Here is a 16,555-nt window from a genome sequence, read left to right on the forward strand (position 1 = left end):
TTCTTTACCCTCTATCTGACCTGCGTGTAGGTTTTCCTTTTCGAAATTTCTAAGGCATTAAGTTAAACCTTTGAACGTGGTTGATAATGGACTAAAGTTTTCGCTTCCTCTTTCGTGATTGTGCGGCTGTAACCGTCACTTGCACTTAGTAGGATGGCTTTAACTTTAGACCTATATCTGACCTGCGTGTAGGTTTTTCTTATCCTTTTAAGTGTTCATAAGTTAACCTTTTAACGTGGTAGACGGTAAGTTAAGTTTGGCTTCCTTGTTCGTGATTGTGCGGGTAAGACCGTCACTTGCACTTACAAGGATGGCTAAACTTTACCTACATCTGACCTGCGTGTAGGTTTTCCTTAGAACTTTTTAACATTTTGGCGTTGTGTTTATGCGGGTATTGCCGCCTTCCACACGCAACTACTTCTTCCCGTAAGGGAAGTTCATAGGTTACAAGCTATTAATACATCATGAAAGGAGAATCATTTCCATTAGAAGTGGCTCTAGGCCTTTTCTTTACAAGTTGGAATTGATCTACATATAACATTTGCGTAATTGAGCTCCATTCCATGTTCTAGGGATGGGAGTACCATCGAGCCTTTCGAGCCGGTACGCGCCCTTTCCCAGAACTTCTTTGATAATGTATGGCCCTTCCCAAATCGGGGCCAACTTTCCTGGGCGTTGTTGGTTCGAAGCCTCGTTGTTACGCAGTATGTAGTCTCCTTCCTTGAAGTTGCAGAGTTTCACCCGCGTGTTGTAGTATTTTTGCATTTGTCGTTTGTAGTTTTCTTCACGCACGGCGGCTAAGTCTCTGCGCTCTTCGGTTAGCATAAGGTCTAACCGTCTTTCCGCATCATTGTCTTCTGGTTGGATTAAGACCCTTGGTGAGGGTAAACCGATTTCGACTGGGATCATGGCTTCAGTGCCATAAGTGAGACTGAACGGGGTTTCTCCCGTACTGGTCTTCTTCAGCGTTCTGTTTGCCCAAAGGACGTGTGGAAGCTCGTCCACCCAACCGGATCTATGTTCCAAGAGTCTTCTCTTTATGCCTTCGACGATGCTCTTATTTGCTCTTTCCACCTCACCGTTACCTTGCGGGTGTGCCACTGAGGTAAAGGTGTGGGTGATTTGAAGTTCTTTCAGCCAATGCTGTAGCTTCTTGTCAGCAAAGTTGGTGCCATTGTCGCTTACCAAATTCTGTGGAAGTCCAAAACGACAAATAATAAATTCCCAAATAAATTTTTTGATATGCTTTGCGGTTGTTTGGGCTAAAGGTTTCGCTTCTATCCATTTGGTGAAGTAGTCAATGGCTACCACTAGGAACTGAACATTCCCAGCTGCTGTTGGAAATGGGCCTGTCACGTCAATGGCCCACTTCTGAAATGGCCACGAGGAAGTGACAGGAACAAGTTCATTTTTCGGGCGATGCGTGTTGGGTGCGTAAAGCTGGCAAGATCTGCATTTTCTGATGTATGCCAACGCGTCCATATGCATCCCCGGCCAGAAGTATCCCGCGTTGTTTAGCTTGGCTACCACAGCGCGGGGGCCTGCGTGTACTCCACAGATGCCTTCGTGAACCTCCCTTAGGAGGTAGTCAGCATCTTGGTTGTCCACGCATCTTAACAATGGGCCAAGAAAGTTACGTCTGTAAAGGGTGTCATTGACCAGCTGATAATTCAGTGCTTTACAGCGTAGTTTTCTTGCCTGTGACTTCGACTCTGGTAACGTTCCTGCTTCAAGGTATTTTATTATTGGGGTCATCCATGTTTCTGTACCGGTTTGGATGACACAAATTTCCTTGTGCGGGACTGATGGTGTTTCGAGGAGTTCCACGCGGATGTCCTTCCCCAAGTGGGTGAAGGCCAGTGATGCAAGCTTGCTTAACGCATCCGCAGATTTGTTTTCGCTGCGCTTGACGTGTATCACTTTACAATCATTAAAATCGCGCATGATGGCTTTGGCTTGGGCAAGGTACAGGGCCATTGTGTCGTTCACAGCCGTGTACGTCCCGTTTATTTGGTTTGCCACTAGCATGGAATCTACGTGGGCTTCCAAATTTTTTACACCCATCTTTCGTGCAATCCTCAATCCGGCCAGGAATGCTTCATATTCAGCTTCGTTATTCGTACTTGGAAAATCCAGCCGAATAGCATAAGTATATTCCTGGCCTGCTGGATTTGTTAATTTTAACCCTGCGCCTGAACCCTCGTTACTAGCTGCTCCATCAGTGTAGAGTCGCCAGACTTCATCGATTTCGTGTGCTGGGGAGGGTTGAACCTCCTCCTGGCACTCTTTCTCCCGTGAAGCGGGGACTTCTGCAATAAAATCAGCCAGGACCTGACCTTTAATGGCTGGTCTCGGCTTGTATTGAATCGCATATTCTCCCAATTCAATTGCCCATTTGGCTAGACGTCCCGATAACTCGGGTTTGCCTAGAACATTTGAGAGTTTGAAGTTGGTGAGAATAGTGATTGGGTGACCCTGGAAATATCGTCTCAACCTGCGTGAAGCGTGTATAAGTGCCAAGACCAGTTTTTCCAGGGTAGAGTACCGGGTTTCCGCGTCTGCCAGCACGCGGCTAACATAATAGATTGGCATCTGGATGCCTTTTCGTTCTACAAGCAGGACTGCCCCGGTTGCTCTATCTGTTGCGGAGAGGTATATGATTAACTCCTCCCCCGCTTGTGGTGCCGTGAGTGTTGGGAGTTCGATCAGGCGTGATCGAATCTCCCATGGATGGCGCCAATGAAGAAACACTAAGTGACCCCGGGCAGATTATAGGTAATCTGGGGATTAAGTAATGTTTCCCACGAAGGTTAGGTCCAGCAGAGTAAGTTGTACTTCAGGGAACCTGCAAAACAGACACCGTAAGCTCGTCACTGAGAAGGGGGGGTTCCTCCTTGTGACCACCCTCCGGCGTGAGAATCAGTCTATATTGCTCTTTGAATATAAAAGTATATGAATACTATTAGAGCAGTTATCAAGTAAGTTATACGAGATAGTAGATGATGAAATGATAATACCATTTGCTGTCTTTTATAGCCGAAGGTGGGTTTCCAAGGGGTTTAGCCGGCCCAACACGCTACCAACTGTAACCTATGCACGTGCCCTACCTGTGAGTGGTGGATAGGTAGCGGCTGACACAGAGCAGGCGTGCCGTGCACTCTTCGTCTTCTACCAACTGCAGGCTAGGCACGTGGTCTGGCAGGAGTTGGTGGGCAGGCGGCGGCTATTGGTCACAGTGCTGTGGCGTGCTGTCTGCCACGCTGCTGTCAGTGAGCTGTCGCATTCTTGGTCAGATCTTTTGTCTTTACCTCGTCAGGTATCACGCAAAAGATCCTCCATCATACGGACTGGCCCATTTTGGCGGGAGTTTTCCCCCTCCCGCCTTTGCTCATTCTTTCAGGTGACACTGAATTTGTAAGTGTTAAGCCTTATGCGTGTAGCTATGCTGTGCGGGTAGCCTTCCCTGATGGCTTGTATCCGCAACTGCGGGAACAGGCGGGTTACTTTACCATTGGGAGGCTTTTCCCTGCGTATGCAGCTTGCATACTGCGCATAGGCTTCTCTGAGCATGGTGGGTCCTGCGGGAGTAGATGGTCTTTGCGCAGGCATCCCTGTTCAAGGTGAGTCATGCGGGACCAACTGAGCCCTGCTGGGACCTACCTCTTCACATATATAAGCCAACTGGCCAAGGACCTCTTAAGTGGTCTTTTTTTTACCCTATAAATGAAATGAAAAAGAAAGAGTTAACTACACGTATGATCCATGTGGTTTGATGCAAATAGCGTATTAACAAGTTTGCAGTTTGAAACATGTTTTGGGTGTAAGATTAACAAGAAACTACAGTTTCTCTCAAATGATGAAAACTCATACAACTCTAGAAATATGTGATGTATTTGTTATTTCTAGTGACATCATAATTTTATTGTGTGTTTTATATACTTGTGTATTTTCATTATGATATTGCATTTTATTATGTTCCAACTACACCTGGCCTGAAAAAAGTGACCTGTGCATAGAAAAAATTATCCTAGGTTCCTCTGGTGTAGATGTAGATTTTTGAAGTATCAAAATAATATCTATAACACAAAATTTTGAAGGTCTAAAGGAGACATTTGTGAACAGACGAGAAAGCTAAATGTATTCTTGATATATATATTTTCTAAAAATATTAAATAAAAATTAAAACAGGATGAGGCAAATTCTGATAAAATTACCGTTTGAGAAAATCAAACTGTTGTTAGTTAGGTAGTCAAATACAATAATTTGGATGTCTATCGAATCTGACAAAATGGCCAAAAAAAATCTAATTAGTAATCATGACTAACAAGTTCATCAATTCTTGTATAAATATAGATGGTGTCACATAAATTAAACCACCTGCAAATTTCGAAAACACAAAATTCAGCTTTTATACATTCCGGTGAGTATGTCATCCATTAATCCATCACATTCCACCATATCGGTGGAGTCACCAGCACCAGCGCACAAATTTAGTACCGGTACAGGTACTGGTTCGGCCAAGAACCATGTGGTTATTGATGTGGTATTGAGGGCCATGCTCTTTGCAACGGCTTTCGTTGCACTCATTATCATGGTTACTTCTAAACAAACCAAGTTGATACCAGTCGCCCCAGGCTTTGCGGTACCCATGGTTGCGAAGTTCAACCAGTCCCCTGCTTTAATGTAAGTAGCCTAAGTTTTGGTACGCAAAAGTACGTAGCAAATTACCCAGTTTTCTAGTAGTGTGTCTTGTGGATCTTTAGTCCAGTTTTTTGGATTGTATCATATCATATATGTGTAATATACTAATATGCACTATTTGAGACTGATGTCCGATATTAATGTGTATTATGACGCAGATACTATGTGGCAGCACTCTCAGTTGCTTGCTTCTACAGCATCATCACTGGTTTGTTATCGGTCTTAGCGTTGGTGAAGATGATCAATTGATCACAAAAGGGTCCACAAAGATGATATTTCATTTTGTGATACTTGACGCTGTAAGTTTTCGAATTGTAGAATTTATTTCTTTAAAAGCGATTCAATGGATGAAATGTTTAACGTTTAGCTTCACGAGTTTGTGGTAGTTCTTATATAAGAATGAACTAATTTATAATAATGTGAATGGTACAGCTGCTGTTAGGTATCATGGCTTCTGCAACAGGCGCAGCAGGAGGAGTAGGATACATAGGTTTCAAAGGAAACAAGCATACGAGATGGAACAAGATTTGCAATGTTTACGGTTCCTTTTGTGGACATATTGCAGGCTCTATTACAGTGTCACTCTTGCCCTCCATAGCACTGCTATTGCTCGTCTGCGTCTCCGTTTTTGCGCTTTCGAAGAAAATTTCAAGGAGTTAGTTTGGTTGATAAGCAATATGTTTCCAATGTGTATTAGTTTTGAGTTACTTCCCTTCACCTTTTGTGATTTCTTAAGGTTTCTTAAAACCACATAAAAATAAAACCCAAAAGTTCACACTCAAACTATATGATAATTAAAAAAATAAAACTTGTATAAATGTATATAAATATTAACCAACAAATAGACGGAAAAATAGTTCACACAAAAATCATGGAGGATGGATAGTGAATGACTAACAGATTCAGAATTATGCAAAATCAGTGGCGGCTCGACGTTTTTTGGGACCTAAGCGAATTAAAAAAGGGATAATGATAAAAATGACCATTTTACCAAGCAAATTACTTGACTAGCCCTCCTAAACTAAAAATACCATAAATGGTCACTTTCTTAATGGTAATTGTAGGATCCACCAAATTAAAACTAACACCTGATAAATTTATATGACGCTTTTGTGTTTTTGAACTAACCACATCTAGACACGCGTACTTAAACGATGGGCCCGACCGTTATAAAAAAACTGATCGTTTAATTATGGTGCCAGTCGTTTATTAAACTGTTGGTCAACCTTTAAACGATATGTCCAATTGTTTAATAAAAGGTTGACCAACGGATATATTCTATCGGGCGTATATATCTATTCCGTCGGGCCTTTATATCTACTCCGTCGACCAACATCTATTCTGACGTCCTTCATATATATTCCGTTGGGCCTTCATATCTATTTATTTAGGACCTTCATATCTTTATATTTAAACTAGGATAGTGTCTGTGTTACACACAGATGAAACATATTTAAAACGTCATATTTATGAAAATATAAAGCATACTAACATGTATATATTATAAATTTAGTAAAATACAAATGTGATATTATATAAAAAAAAGGATACTTTTACATAAAGTATGAGATATTAAATTGTTATTTTAACTCAACTATAAAAACATACAAAGACAATCGGAGAAAAATGAAAGTTTAAATCATGTTTATAAATTATACCATGAGAATAAATAACGCATGTTAATTAAAACATAATACTTTAATGAAATCAACATAAAAATGTATTGTCTTATACACATTTTGGAGTGACTGGCCTCCGAACGTGAATGTCATTGTCGTTTAGCAATCCAAACAAGCTGCACATGACAAATTTTTCATTTGCATAACTAATTTGACAACAAATATAAACAATATATATATATATATATATAGATATATATAGTGTTTGTTGTGACTTGTGCGGTGTGCTTATTGTACGGTGTGTTTTATTAAATCTAATAAGAAGTAGATTTTTCTTAAAATGTGTGTTTTCACCACTATATCTAATAAAACACACTGCACAATAAACACACCACAGCTAAAATAAAACACACCGCATAATAAATACACTTTCCATATCCACCATCAAATCAACATATCTAACGCACCAGGTTACTTTTTAGACATACTCTACTTTTATTTTAACACCACCATATATATATATATATATATATATATAGGGGATGGTTCATGCGAGAAGTAAAGTTACAGCAAGAAATGCGATAAGTTAATCTAAACCATTGATTATGTACATCAATGGTGTTCAATAATAGTGGCAACTTAGTAATTACCAAGACTTTATTATAACACTATTTTAATTAAAAATGGTAGAGTTGTATTTTGTGCAAGCCAAATTAAATGTCTTCATAAATTACCTTTAGTAATTAAATTGTCATTAAATAATTATAAAACATTTATTTTGTGAACCATATAAAAAGAGTCATCCTACACATTAAGTATATGTGACATACTAGGCATTAAACAACACAAGATACACTTTTAAATTATATATATTTTATATACTAAAATCATAAAAAATTTACTTCCTACATGTAGAATTTATCCTACACATAAACTAATTTATCCTACATATAATATGTAGAATTTTAATATTGTATCCTACAAATAAACTGGTAAATCCAACACTTGAATTAATACATCCATTACAACAAACATGTTACAAACTACACATCAAATCTACATATAGAACACCATAACCTACACATAAATTAACACATCCTACATATCAACCAGACACATAAAAAATAGTAACATACATATAGAACCTAGAGAATAATAACCTACAAATAGAACTTAACATCCTACATATGATCTACACTAGATCTTAATAATCTACATGACAAAAATGACATCCTACATTATTATAAAATACACTTAAAATTCTACATATGACCTACACAGAAATCTTATTTTATTGTGTACGGGTTGTTAGTTTTTTTTATATTCACCAACACATAACTAATATTTGCCTACACATAACTCATATTTGTCTACACACCTACACGTAAGTAATATTCATCTACACATAACTCATATTTGTCTACACACCTACACGTAAGTAATATTCATCTACACATAACTCATATATGCCTACACACAAAAGATTGATAAAAGCAAATAAACTACACTTAATTTTTGCATTAAAAATTCATATATAACTTGCAAAAAAACATATTTTATTGCTTAATAAACGTGTTTGATGTGTATATATTTGTTTGATGTGTAAAATATTTATATAAGTTATTAGTGTGTATTGTTATGTAGTATATAATGTTGAAATGCACTATATCATATTCGTTATTTGGTATCATAATATGTAAAAATGTAGGAGTTATGCATTGTTTAAGTTTAAATATGAAAGGTTTGTGAGAGTCTAAATGGAGTCCATTAAAATACAAGTGTAAAACGGAGATGAAATGACAGTCCATTTTGTTGTTTTAAATTTTATTTTGTTTTGATGATTTTTTGTACACAACTGGTAAATTAGCTTTATTTATGGGGATATTACAAGTTTTAGCTTGTTTAGATCATTTTCGGTTTTATTTATATAGAAAATTGAAATTAAAAGTAGAATTATATAATATAGATTTGTTTGTGGAAGATGTTATGGGATTTTGAATGACGTATAATTTATAATAAAAATTGGATTAAATTCATAATAAAGAAAAATATAAGATTATTTATTATTATAAGAAAACATAATGAAAAATTGTTAGAAATTCAAAATTAAAATAAACTGGAACGGGGAACAAAAATTATAACTTATACTAAAAAAAATAAAAACAATAAGTATGTAACTCTTTTCGAGGAATAATTAGTTACCAAAAATAAGAAAATCTATTTGTAATAAACTAACTTTATGATTAAAAATAATAAATCATATAACAAAAGAAAATTTATGATTGGTTGGTTTTATTTCTCGCGCTTCTCGCAATAAAAACACTTCCGAAATAAACCAAATCATATATATATATATATATATATATATATATATATATATATATATATATATGAGTATCATAGTTTTTTATGATACCCGTTTTTGTAATCTTCAATTTCAAACAAATAGTCGTTGATAAACACACGACTGGCAACTGACCCATAGAAATTTGAGACATAAACTTTCTCTACGAATGAAAAATATAATAAAAGTGACAAATTATTATATGTAATACGTAAACGTTTGAAAAATCTGTTTTAAAAATAATTGAAAAGTAAAACATCTAATTGTGTCATATATGCCCTCCAAAATTGATTTTAAAGAAACATCATAACTAATAAATTAATTAGTGGTCAATATATATTGCAAAACTTAAATTTAAACGAATTTACAAAAATAAAAAGTATAAATGGTTTTGAAGTTGATATCATTTTTATGGTCAAATGATAGTTAGTAATCACAATATTTGAAATCATTTTTAAAATATATATATCTTTGTAACAATAATATTAGTGTGAATTAAAATAAATTTGAGTTTAAATAATTTAATTTGACTTCCATAATTACCCCGGTGTTTTGGAAAGTGTTAATAATTTAATTTGACTTCCACAATTAAGCAATTAGTTTGAATTCCACAATTAAGTATATAGAAATCAAATTGTAAATTAATTAATTAACTTAAATATTTTTAAACAAAAATCAATTGTCATAAATTGAATTAAAGGTAATTTCATTTGCATGATTTACATGAACTAAAATGTTGACATTTTTAATCTAATAATGGTTAACATATGAAGAAACTAACCAAATAAAAACTAATACTTAATTGACAATTATATTAATAAAATACATTTAATATTAATAGGAAATAATATATAGATAATATAAAATTTTAAAACACCTGAAGAACTTCACTTAATACAAGAGACTTTTGAAGAAAACTTTTAAGTAGAATTTGACCAATGTAACATCCTAAAATTTCTAAGAATAAATAATTAATATATTATTTAATATTTATTTAAGATAGAAAAGTTTACTTGAGTTAATAGAAAAAAAATAGTAAAATAATAAAGATGGAAGGATAAGCATGCTAATTAGATATAATTAATTATGGACCAAAAAGGAAAGATGAGCCTAAGGTCCATTGGCTTAAGGGAGTATAAATACCCCTTAAAACCCTAAACCTTTCCATTTTTATACATCTCTACACCATAGCCTACACCATAAAAAACACACACTTCTTCATTCCCGTTTTTGAGAAAAACCTCCCACAAAGACACAAAGATTCCCGGAGATCTAGCCGTCGATCGGTCTAAAATTTTTTAGAGTGTTCATGGTATATAAATGAAGATTTCCACCCATTAGATCTTCGATCAGAGATTGGGAAGTCCGGTTTTTATCAGCAAAACCGTAGCAGCTCAAGAATGAAAATTCCGGCGACTGTAGCAGCTGTTTGCGGAGAAGGTGAGCTGATGGGTTTGTATATCGGGACAAGACGGTTCCGTGGCCGCTTGAATCACTCAAATCGGAGTTCGTTTGATATGGTTTTGAGCCTCTCGAGTGATTTCAAACAAAACCTCAAAGGTACGTTTTTGTTAAAAAGGCTTACTTTCATGAACCGATTTACATGAAAATTGGTAGGATGATAGATCGGGTCATGATTATTGATAAAGTAATGAACTTGATAATAATCGGGTTAGTTGTTCGTTTCGGATAAAACAAGTAGTGTTCGGTTTGTGAAAAGGACGGGTAAACGAAGTCGGTTTTGCATGAAACTTATTAGGATAGTAAATTGAGTATAGCTATACCATAAAGTTGCAAACTTGAGGATTAAAATGGACTTAACGAACTTATGGTTATGGACGGTTCATTAAATAAACCCTAGATCTAGTCTTAGAACGTTTTAAACCATAAAGGTCCAAGCTTTATGGTTACACGGGTCATGATTTGGCCGAACGTGGTTAATGAAACATTAAGGGTTAAAAAGAATACCTTAATAGATGTATAATTAATGAAATACCCTTTTGATATAAGATAGAAATGAAAAGATGGACAAACAGGTCGAAAGAATCAGACCTTGGTTCTATATTAAGAGTTCTCGGTCCTGATGCTCTCTGTTGAGTTCTTGGTCACGTGCAACCACTGAAGTCTCGGTCAAACCAGAGTTCTTGGTCAAACAAGGAGTTCTCGGTCAAACATGGGTTCTCTGTTGAGTTCTCGGCCACACAGTTGTCTGTTTGGTTTGGGTCTGAACCCAGTTGGGCCCAGATGCCTTAATGGACAGTTAAGCCTGACTTAACTAAGTCCACAAGTGCTAAGCCCATATCCTATCTAAAGCAAACTAGTCCATCATCATGAACTAACAAACAAGCCCAACCTAGAAGAATACGTTGGTTAAATAGAATACAGACTTAATTAATTATACGGTTAATTAACAAATATATATATATATATATATATATATATATTTAACAGTTAGCCGTGCACAATTACAGAAATAAATTATGTTATTGAAAGTTTTATATTCCACGCAAAGTTTTAATTAACTCTGATATTTAGAACTGTGTTTATGAGTAAATCCAACGTATAAATGTGAGGCACCGGTAACGGGGCCTTACAACCAATAATGAAAATAAATGTAGAAATAAGTGAAATTTTATGTAATTAAAATCATGGAAATATATTAAATAAAATTTGACCAATAAAAAAATTATAGAAATATATTAAATCGTATTTGACAAAGAATCAAAATCCTAGTAATATATTAAATGGATTTGACCAACAACAATAGAAGACTGATGATGTCTAAATCAATTAAATTACATGAATTGCGTAGATTACATAAATATAATAACAATCGTAAAATAACATCAACACTCCATCAAAGTCATTTTTGCAACAAATACTCCTTATTCAACCAAATTGGGGTCATAGGTTGAAATTGATATCAACAAATAATAATTGATTAGTAACCGGAACAAATGATTGGTAAAATCAGAAATTATATTTTGGTTAGTAACTGGAATAATTACCAACAAAACCGATAACAACTGATATCACATAATAAAGGAATTACCAATTCTGATAGATTTGAATAATGTGAACAAATCTACCATTGATGTCATAGTGTATAACTGGAATAATTACCAATAACCGGAAAACACCAATGGATGTAACCAGAATAATTAACAATAATCGTAATAATTGAACTTCCAATGAATATAACCGAAATAATTAACATAATAAATTCAATAACAATTGAAATCACAAGCTAAATAAAACACTCACTGTATGCGATAACGTATTGGCTTTTGATATAGAACCTAAATAGATTATATGAAAACAATATAATAATTAAAATCAATACAAACAAAACCGGCAAAGAAAATGAATTTCCAATGGATATAATGAATAATAAAAGACATGACCATTAGAGTATAAAAAATAACTTACCGAAAAAAAGTAATATGCGATCAGCAGAGGTGATATATTAGGTAATATGCAAGAGAGAGAGAGAGAAACGTTAAATTAAAATGATTATTAGCAAAATTATCGATTATAACCATCCACAAATCAAAGCTCTAATTTCAGGCTTAACATCCTAATCGATTATAACCATCAAAAACCTTTAGAAAAATATTTATCTCTTACTTATACCCTCACAAACCATAGCCCCTCTCTTGAATTCAAATTTCTAGAAAGAGAAACCGCCTCTCAATTTCCGGCAGAACCACGACGTCGACACTCCCCTTCAACCTCCCAATGTCACCCGCATGCCAATTTCCTATTTCCTGCTGAACACAACATCAATTGTAGACTCGACGATTCAGAGGTGGTCGGACTTGTGGTCGTGATTCTGGTCACAGATGGTGCTCTTTGATGACTTAGGTTTAGATTTCCATCCGTCGGGAGTCTTGGTGTGTAGATTGGTGGTGGTATGTGGCCATAGACAGAGAAACATAGCGCAAACACAGAGCACTGAGTTAGGTTTCCCATTTTTTAGGTTAATTTAACACTCTATAACCAAAATTAGAGGTTTTTAAGGTATGTTCATATATGAATCCATTTTTTTTTGCTAATTATTTTGTTTGTATTTAGCTTTAAAAATTAGTATTGGGTTTTATGTAGTCTGAAATTAGGGTTTTAGATTTGGGGGTGGAAGGTTGGTGGTGGTGCTGGTTTGGTGGGGTGGCGACATGTGCTGGTATGGTGGTGAAGATATGCCCTAGAGAGAGCGAGAGAAAGATTAAAAACTGACAGAGGGTGGTGGCGTTGAGGAGAGTGGTGGTGGCAGGCGGTACTTTTGGATGGTGGGTGAAGATGAAAGTGAGATGGGATATGATATATATATTTTTTGTTTTTATGGGTAAATTGATTTATTTGCCCTCATTTGTAAAGCCTATGGTCAGATTTAAAGAGAAAAATTAACTGTGTTATGGTTAAAGGACAAAGGCTGTAGGATTTTTAAACATAAATGATAAAATATATTAATTTTGAAGATAAAGGACAACGAGTGATTTGGTACAAACATAAATGACAATTTCTATAATTCTGTCCGAAATATTATTATGAGAAATAAAACATTTACCAAAATACTATTGATTACCTAAAACTAGTGTTGTAGAACTCGTTATACGCTAGTCAGGCGGTATGGTAGGGGCTACGATTAGTCAGGAATATTGATAGAGATTAGAGATTATTCAAATTGGAATTTATATTAAACTTTTCAAATACACATATATAAACCCACCGAGTTTGACCAGATAGTGATTAATCTGCGACTAGTCAGTGTAGTACCGACTAACAATTAATCGGCGTCTAGGTGGGATTTTCCCAACCATGCCCAAGTGGTGCTCTATCTTTTTAGCATATTTCTTATTACTTTTGTTATTTAATCACCAAACCCTACTTTTTGGTTTCTTCTTCCTGGGTGCAAAATTCCATCGATCTAAACAATAAACATCCATGAAAAAGAACAAATTATCCAAAGTTAAATAGGATACTTGTATTTCTGTTTTATTTCTTTTAATAATGCGCGTGTAGCAGTTACACGTACTTTGGATTGTCAAATTTGGCTCTCTTTTTTACATCAATGTAACATAGTTAAAGTATTTAAGCAATATAAGAAAAATAAATTGAACTATATTTATGTTGGGCGCTATTGACCGTTAAGATTATGATTAAAGAGTAAGTTATACGTTAAAATCAGCTCATGTGAATAATAATAAAACAAAATATGACATAGATTTGCAATTATAATCTGACATGAGAAGTCATATACAGTGTTTCTTGAACATATGATAACCCACACCAATAATGAAGTGCAAACTTGCACTGGAAACACTTAAAGATCATTTCATACTGCAAATCTCTATCACACTCAATGCATTGGCCATCATCCTTAATGCCTTGTACAAAGGTTACAGGATGCGGGTGATCTCTTAGCTTAGTTCTTCTTCCAAACTTGACATTTAAAAACTCAAAGATAGAATTCAGATACTTGTAAAATGTAGACTGCTCACACCGAAGCTTTAGGGGGGCACAAGCAGTGTGCATGGAGTAGGCACACGTGTTGCAATGATAGAACCACGCTGCCGGGTCAAACTCATCCTCACAAATCTCACAAAAGTATTCGCTTTTATGGTTCTTAGCAGGATAGTACATCAGAGTCAATGGATGTTTATCGTACTTGTGCCTTATTATTCTAGGTAATAACAAAGCACATTTCGAATGCAGATAGAAATCGCAAGTGGGACAATAAAACCCCATTTCATACATAGGCTGTGTGCATGCCTTACAATACAGACTCTTATATAGTGATGAAGCTTCGATTCTTAATAGGAGATGGTTAGGGTGGGCTTCATGTGTGATTACATCAGGTATGAAGCCACAATTGATATCCACATAATATTCACATTGCATGCATCCATATGAAAAACCATTGCAAGGTAACTCACACATGCCACAATCAAACAAACCTAAGGAGTTTGTAGGGGTCTTTGGCACGAAAACAAGCGTGTGCTCTGGATGGTGGGGGTGGTCTTGTATTTGAGAGGGTAGCATAGTGCACCACTCATGTAGAACAAAATCACAATCATGTTGGGAACATTTATAAAAGGGCATAGTGGTGATTGGTCTCACACATCCGTCACAAAGTAGTTCCACTTTTTTCATGGGATCATGAAGGGAAACTGACCCATTAAGGATTGTGTCAAAAAGAACCAGCGGGTGTGGATGACAAAACCTTTTTATAACTGATTCACCTTTTTTGAGAAAATGGTGTGTGAGAAGGTTGACATTTTCATCAGCAAACGGGCAGTGAATTAGATTAGGATGATCCTCGTCTTTGAAATTTTTGTAAGTTTTGCCATAACCTGATTAACGAAAGATGTGTCGTAAGTTAAGTTTAAATTGACAAGAACAATATATACTATTAGAAAGTAAAGAATAAATATAAATAAAAACCTGCGGGCATCAAGATAGAAGACATAAATGCATCTTTCATTGATATCGCACAATCAACATGGACGTAGTATCGACATTTATCGCATCTGTAATGCCATAAGTAAGATTTATCTTCCGGTTCGTGGAAATCAAAACCTTTCAGACAAACTCTGCAACGGGGAAAATACCTAACCTTTAAGTCGTTATAAGGAAAGGAATAGGAAAGGGTAAGTAAATGAGAATGTCCGAAATTCTTATTTGTAGACTGTTGGATAAGTAGCTTGGCCGGAAGCAAAGCGTAACTCAAATGGATCCTGAACCAAGAACATGTGGTACAATGGTAGAAGGTCCCGCTATGTTCATCACCACAAGAATTACAATAAGACATCATGTGACCGAAATAACGCTGTAGTTGGTGAGGGTGACTTGGGTGGTCCATCTTCTGTACAGACATGGTTGCACAGACTATGTCTATCCTGAATTTGCAGATGTAACAATAGTAACAATAGGCCGAGTTTTGCTTCTTAAGTCTACAAATATGACACCTCCATACGTATTTCTTGTCCAATCTAAGGCTGTGGTCGGGATGAAACGGGTGGTTTTGTTGGGTTTCAGGCAGTTCTGCACAGAATTTGTGTAGAGAGTAGTCACAATCGTTACAGGTGTAGTAACTTACATGAAATGAATAGATCTCTTCCTCACACATCTTGCATAGGCCAAAATTGCCCTCTTCCATCACAATAACATCTTTATCCGTGTATTCATCTTCATCTCCATCATCTTCTTCTTCGTCAGAGCTTTTATTGTCGTGGTCAGGTTGCAACTTCACAAGGTGTAGCATATGTCTGTGACTAAAATGATCAATGTGTTCCATTGAAGCTACATTATATAAAACATAAATGTGTTACAAAACTCATATATCCACAAATATCCTCCTATAATAATAAGTTTTTTATTAAAAAAAAAAGAAACCATATGTTAATCGGGCCTAAGAACAATTTGATCTCAACCAAGATCTATTATAATTATTGACACTTACAATGACCCCTAACTTATCTATTTATATTTATATTAAATAATTTTCTAAAGATATTATAACTCAACCTTCTAACTTCTATCATTCAAACAACTAGATAAACATACAACTTTTTCAAAAAAATTTCTTAGAAAATCTGTAAACTATATAATAGAGGTATTTCATTAAAAGGTAGTGTTTACATTGACTCAAAAGGCAAACGGGCTACAAGTTGTGTCGCTATTAAATCGACAAGTGTACTAATAAATTAAACATATCTCTTAACTCTTTATTGTTCCCACAATGACTCATTATGATTAACTTCCTATAAAAAGGATTGACGCTTTGGCCAATGAAGATAGGAAAGGAATATAAGTAATACCAATAATGCAGAAAATAAACTTCTCTCACAAATTATCTGACGTTTTAGCTTAACCAAAAGACATCATATTACTT

At 35.3% G+C, this 16,555-nt stretch overlaps 1 protein-coding gene and 1 pseudogene across 1 annotated transcript; one reads left to right on the forward strand and one right to left on the reverse strand.

The window, feature by feature from the left end:
* Positions 1-4,387: 4,387 nt before the first annotated feature.
* On the forward strand, positions 4,388-5,361 carry LOC143541681 (CASP-like protein 1; annotated as a pseudogene).
* Positions 5,362-13,893: 8,532 nt separating this feature from the next.
* LOC143541694 (uncharacterized) lies at positions 13,894-15,958 on the reverse strand. Its single transcript, XM_077034450.1, has 2 exons — positions 15,106-15,958; positions 13,894-15,014 (listed from the first exon to the last, which is right to left on the reverse strand). Exons 1-2 carry the CDS (start codon positions 15,956-15,958, stop codon positions 13,894-13,896), a joined length of 1,974 nt encoding a protein of 657 aa, XP_076890565.1.
* Positions 15,959-16,555: the final 597 nt, after the last annotated feature.

This window comes from Bidens hawaiensis, unplaced genomic scaffold (assembly GCF_021521415.1).
Source record: "Bidens hawaiensis isolate Kalapana, Puna unplaced genomic scaffold, B.hawaiensis_p1.1 tig00012636_1, whole genome shotgun sequence".
NCBI lineage: Eukaryota > Viridiplantae > Streptophyta > Magnoliopsida > Asterales > Asteraceae > Bidens > Bidens hawaiensis.

What these genes read in the sequence shown, in the direction of transcription:
- LOC143541694 (XM_077034450.1), bottom strand. Translation starts at nt 15,958, where the DNA reads ATGGAACACATTGATCATTTTAGTCACAGACATATGCTACACCTTGTG. An exon ending in TTCTATCTTGATGCCCGCAG is followed by an intron (nt 15,015 to 15,105) that starts GTTTTTATTTAT and finishes TTCGTTAATCAG; the next exon opens with GTTATGGCAAAACTTACAAA.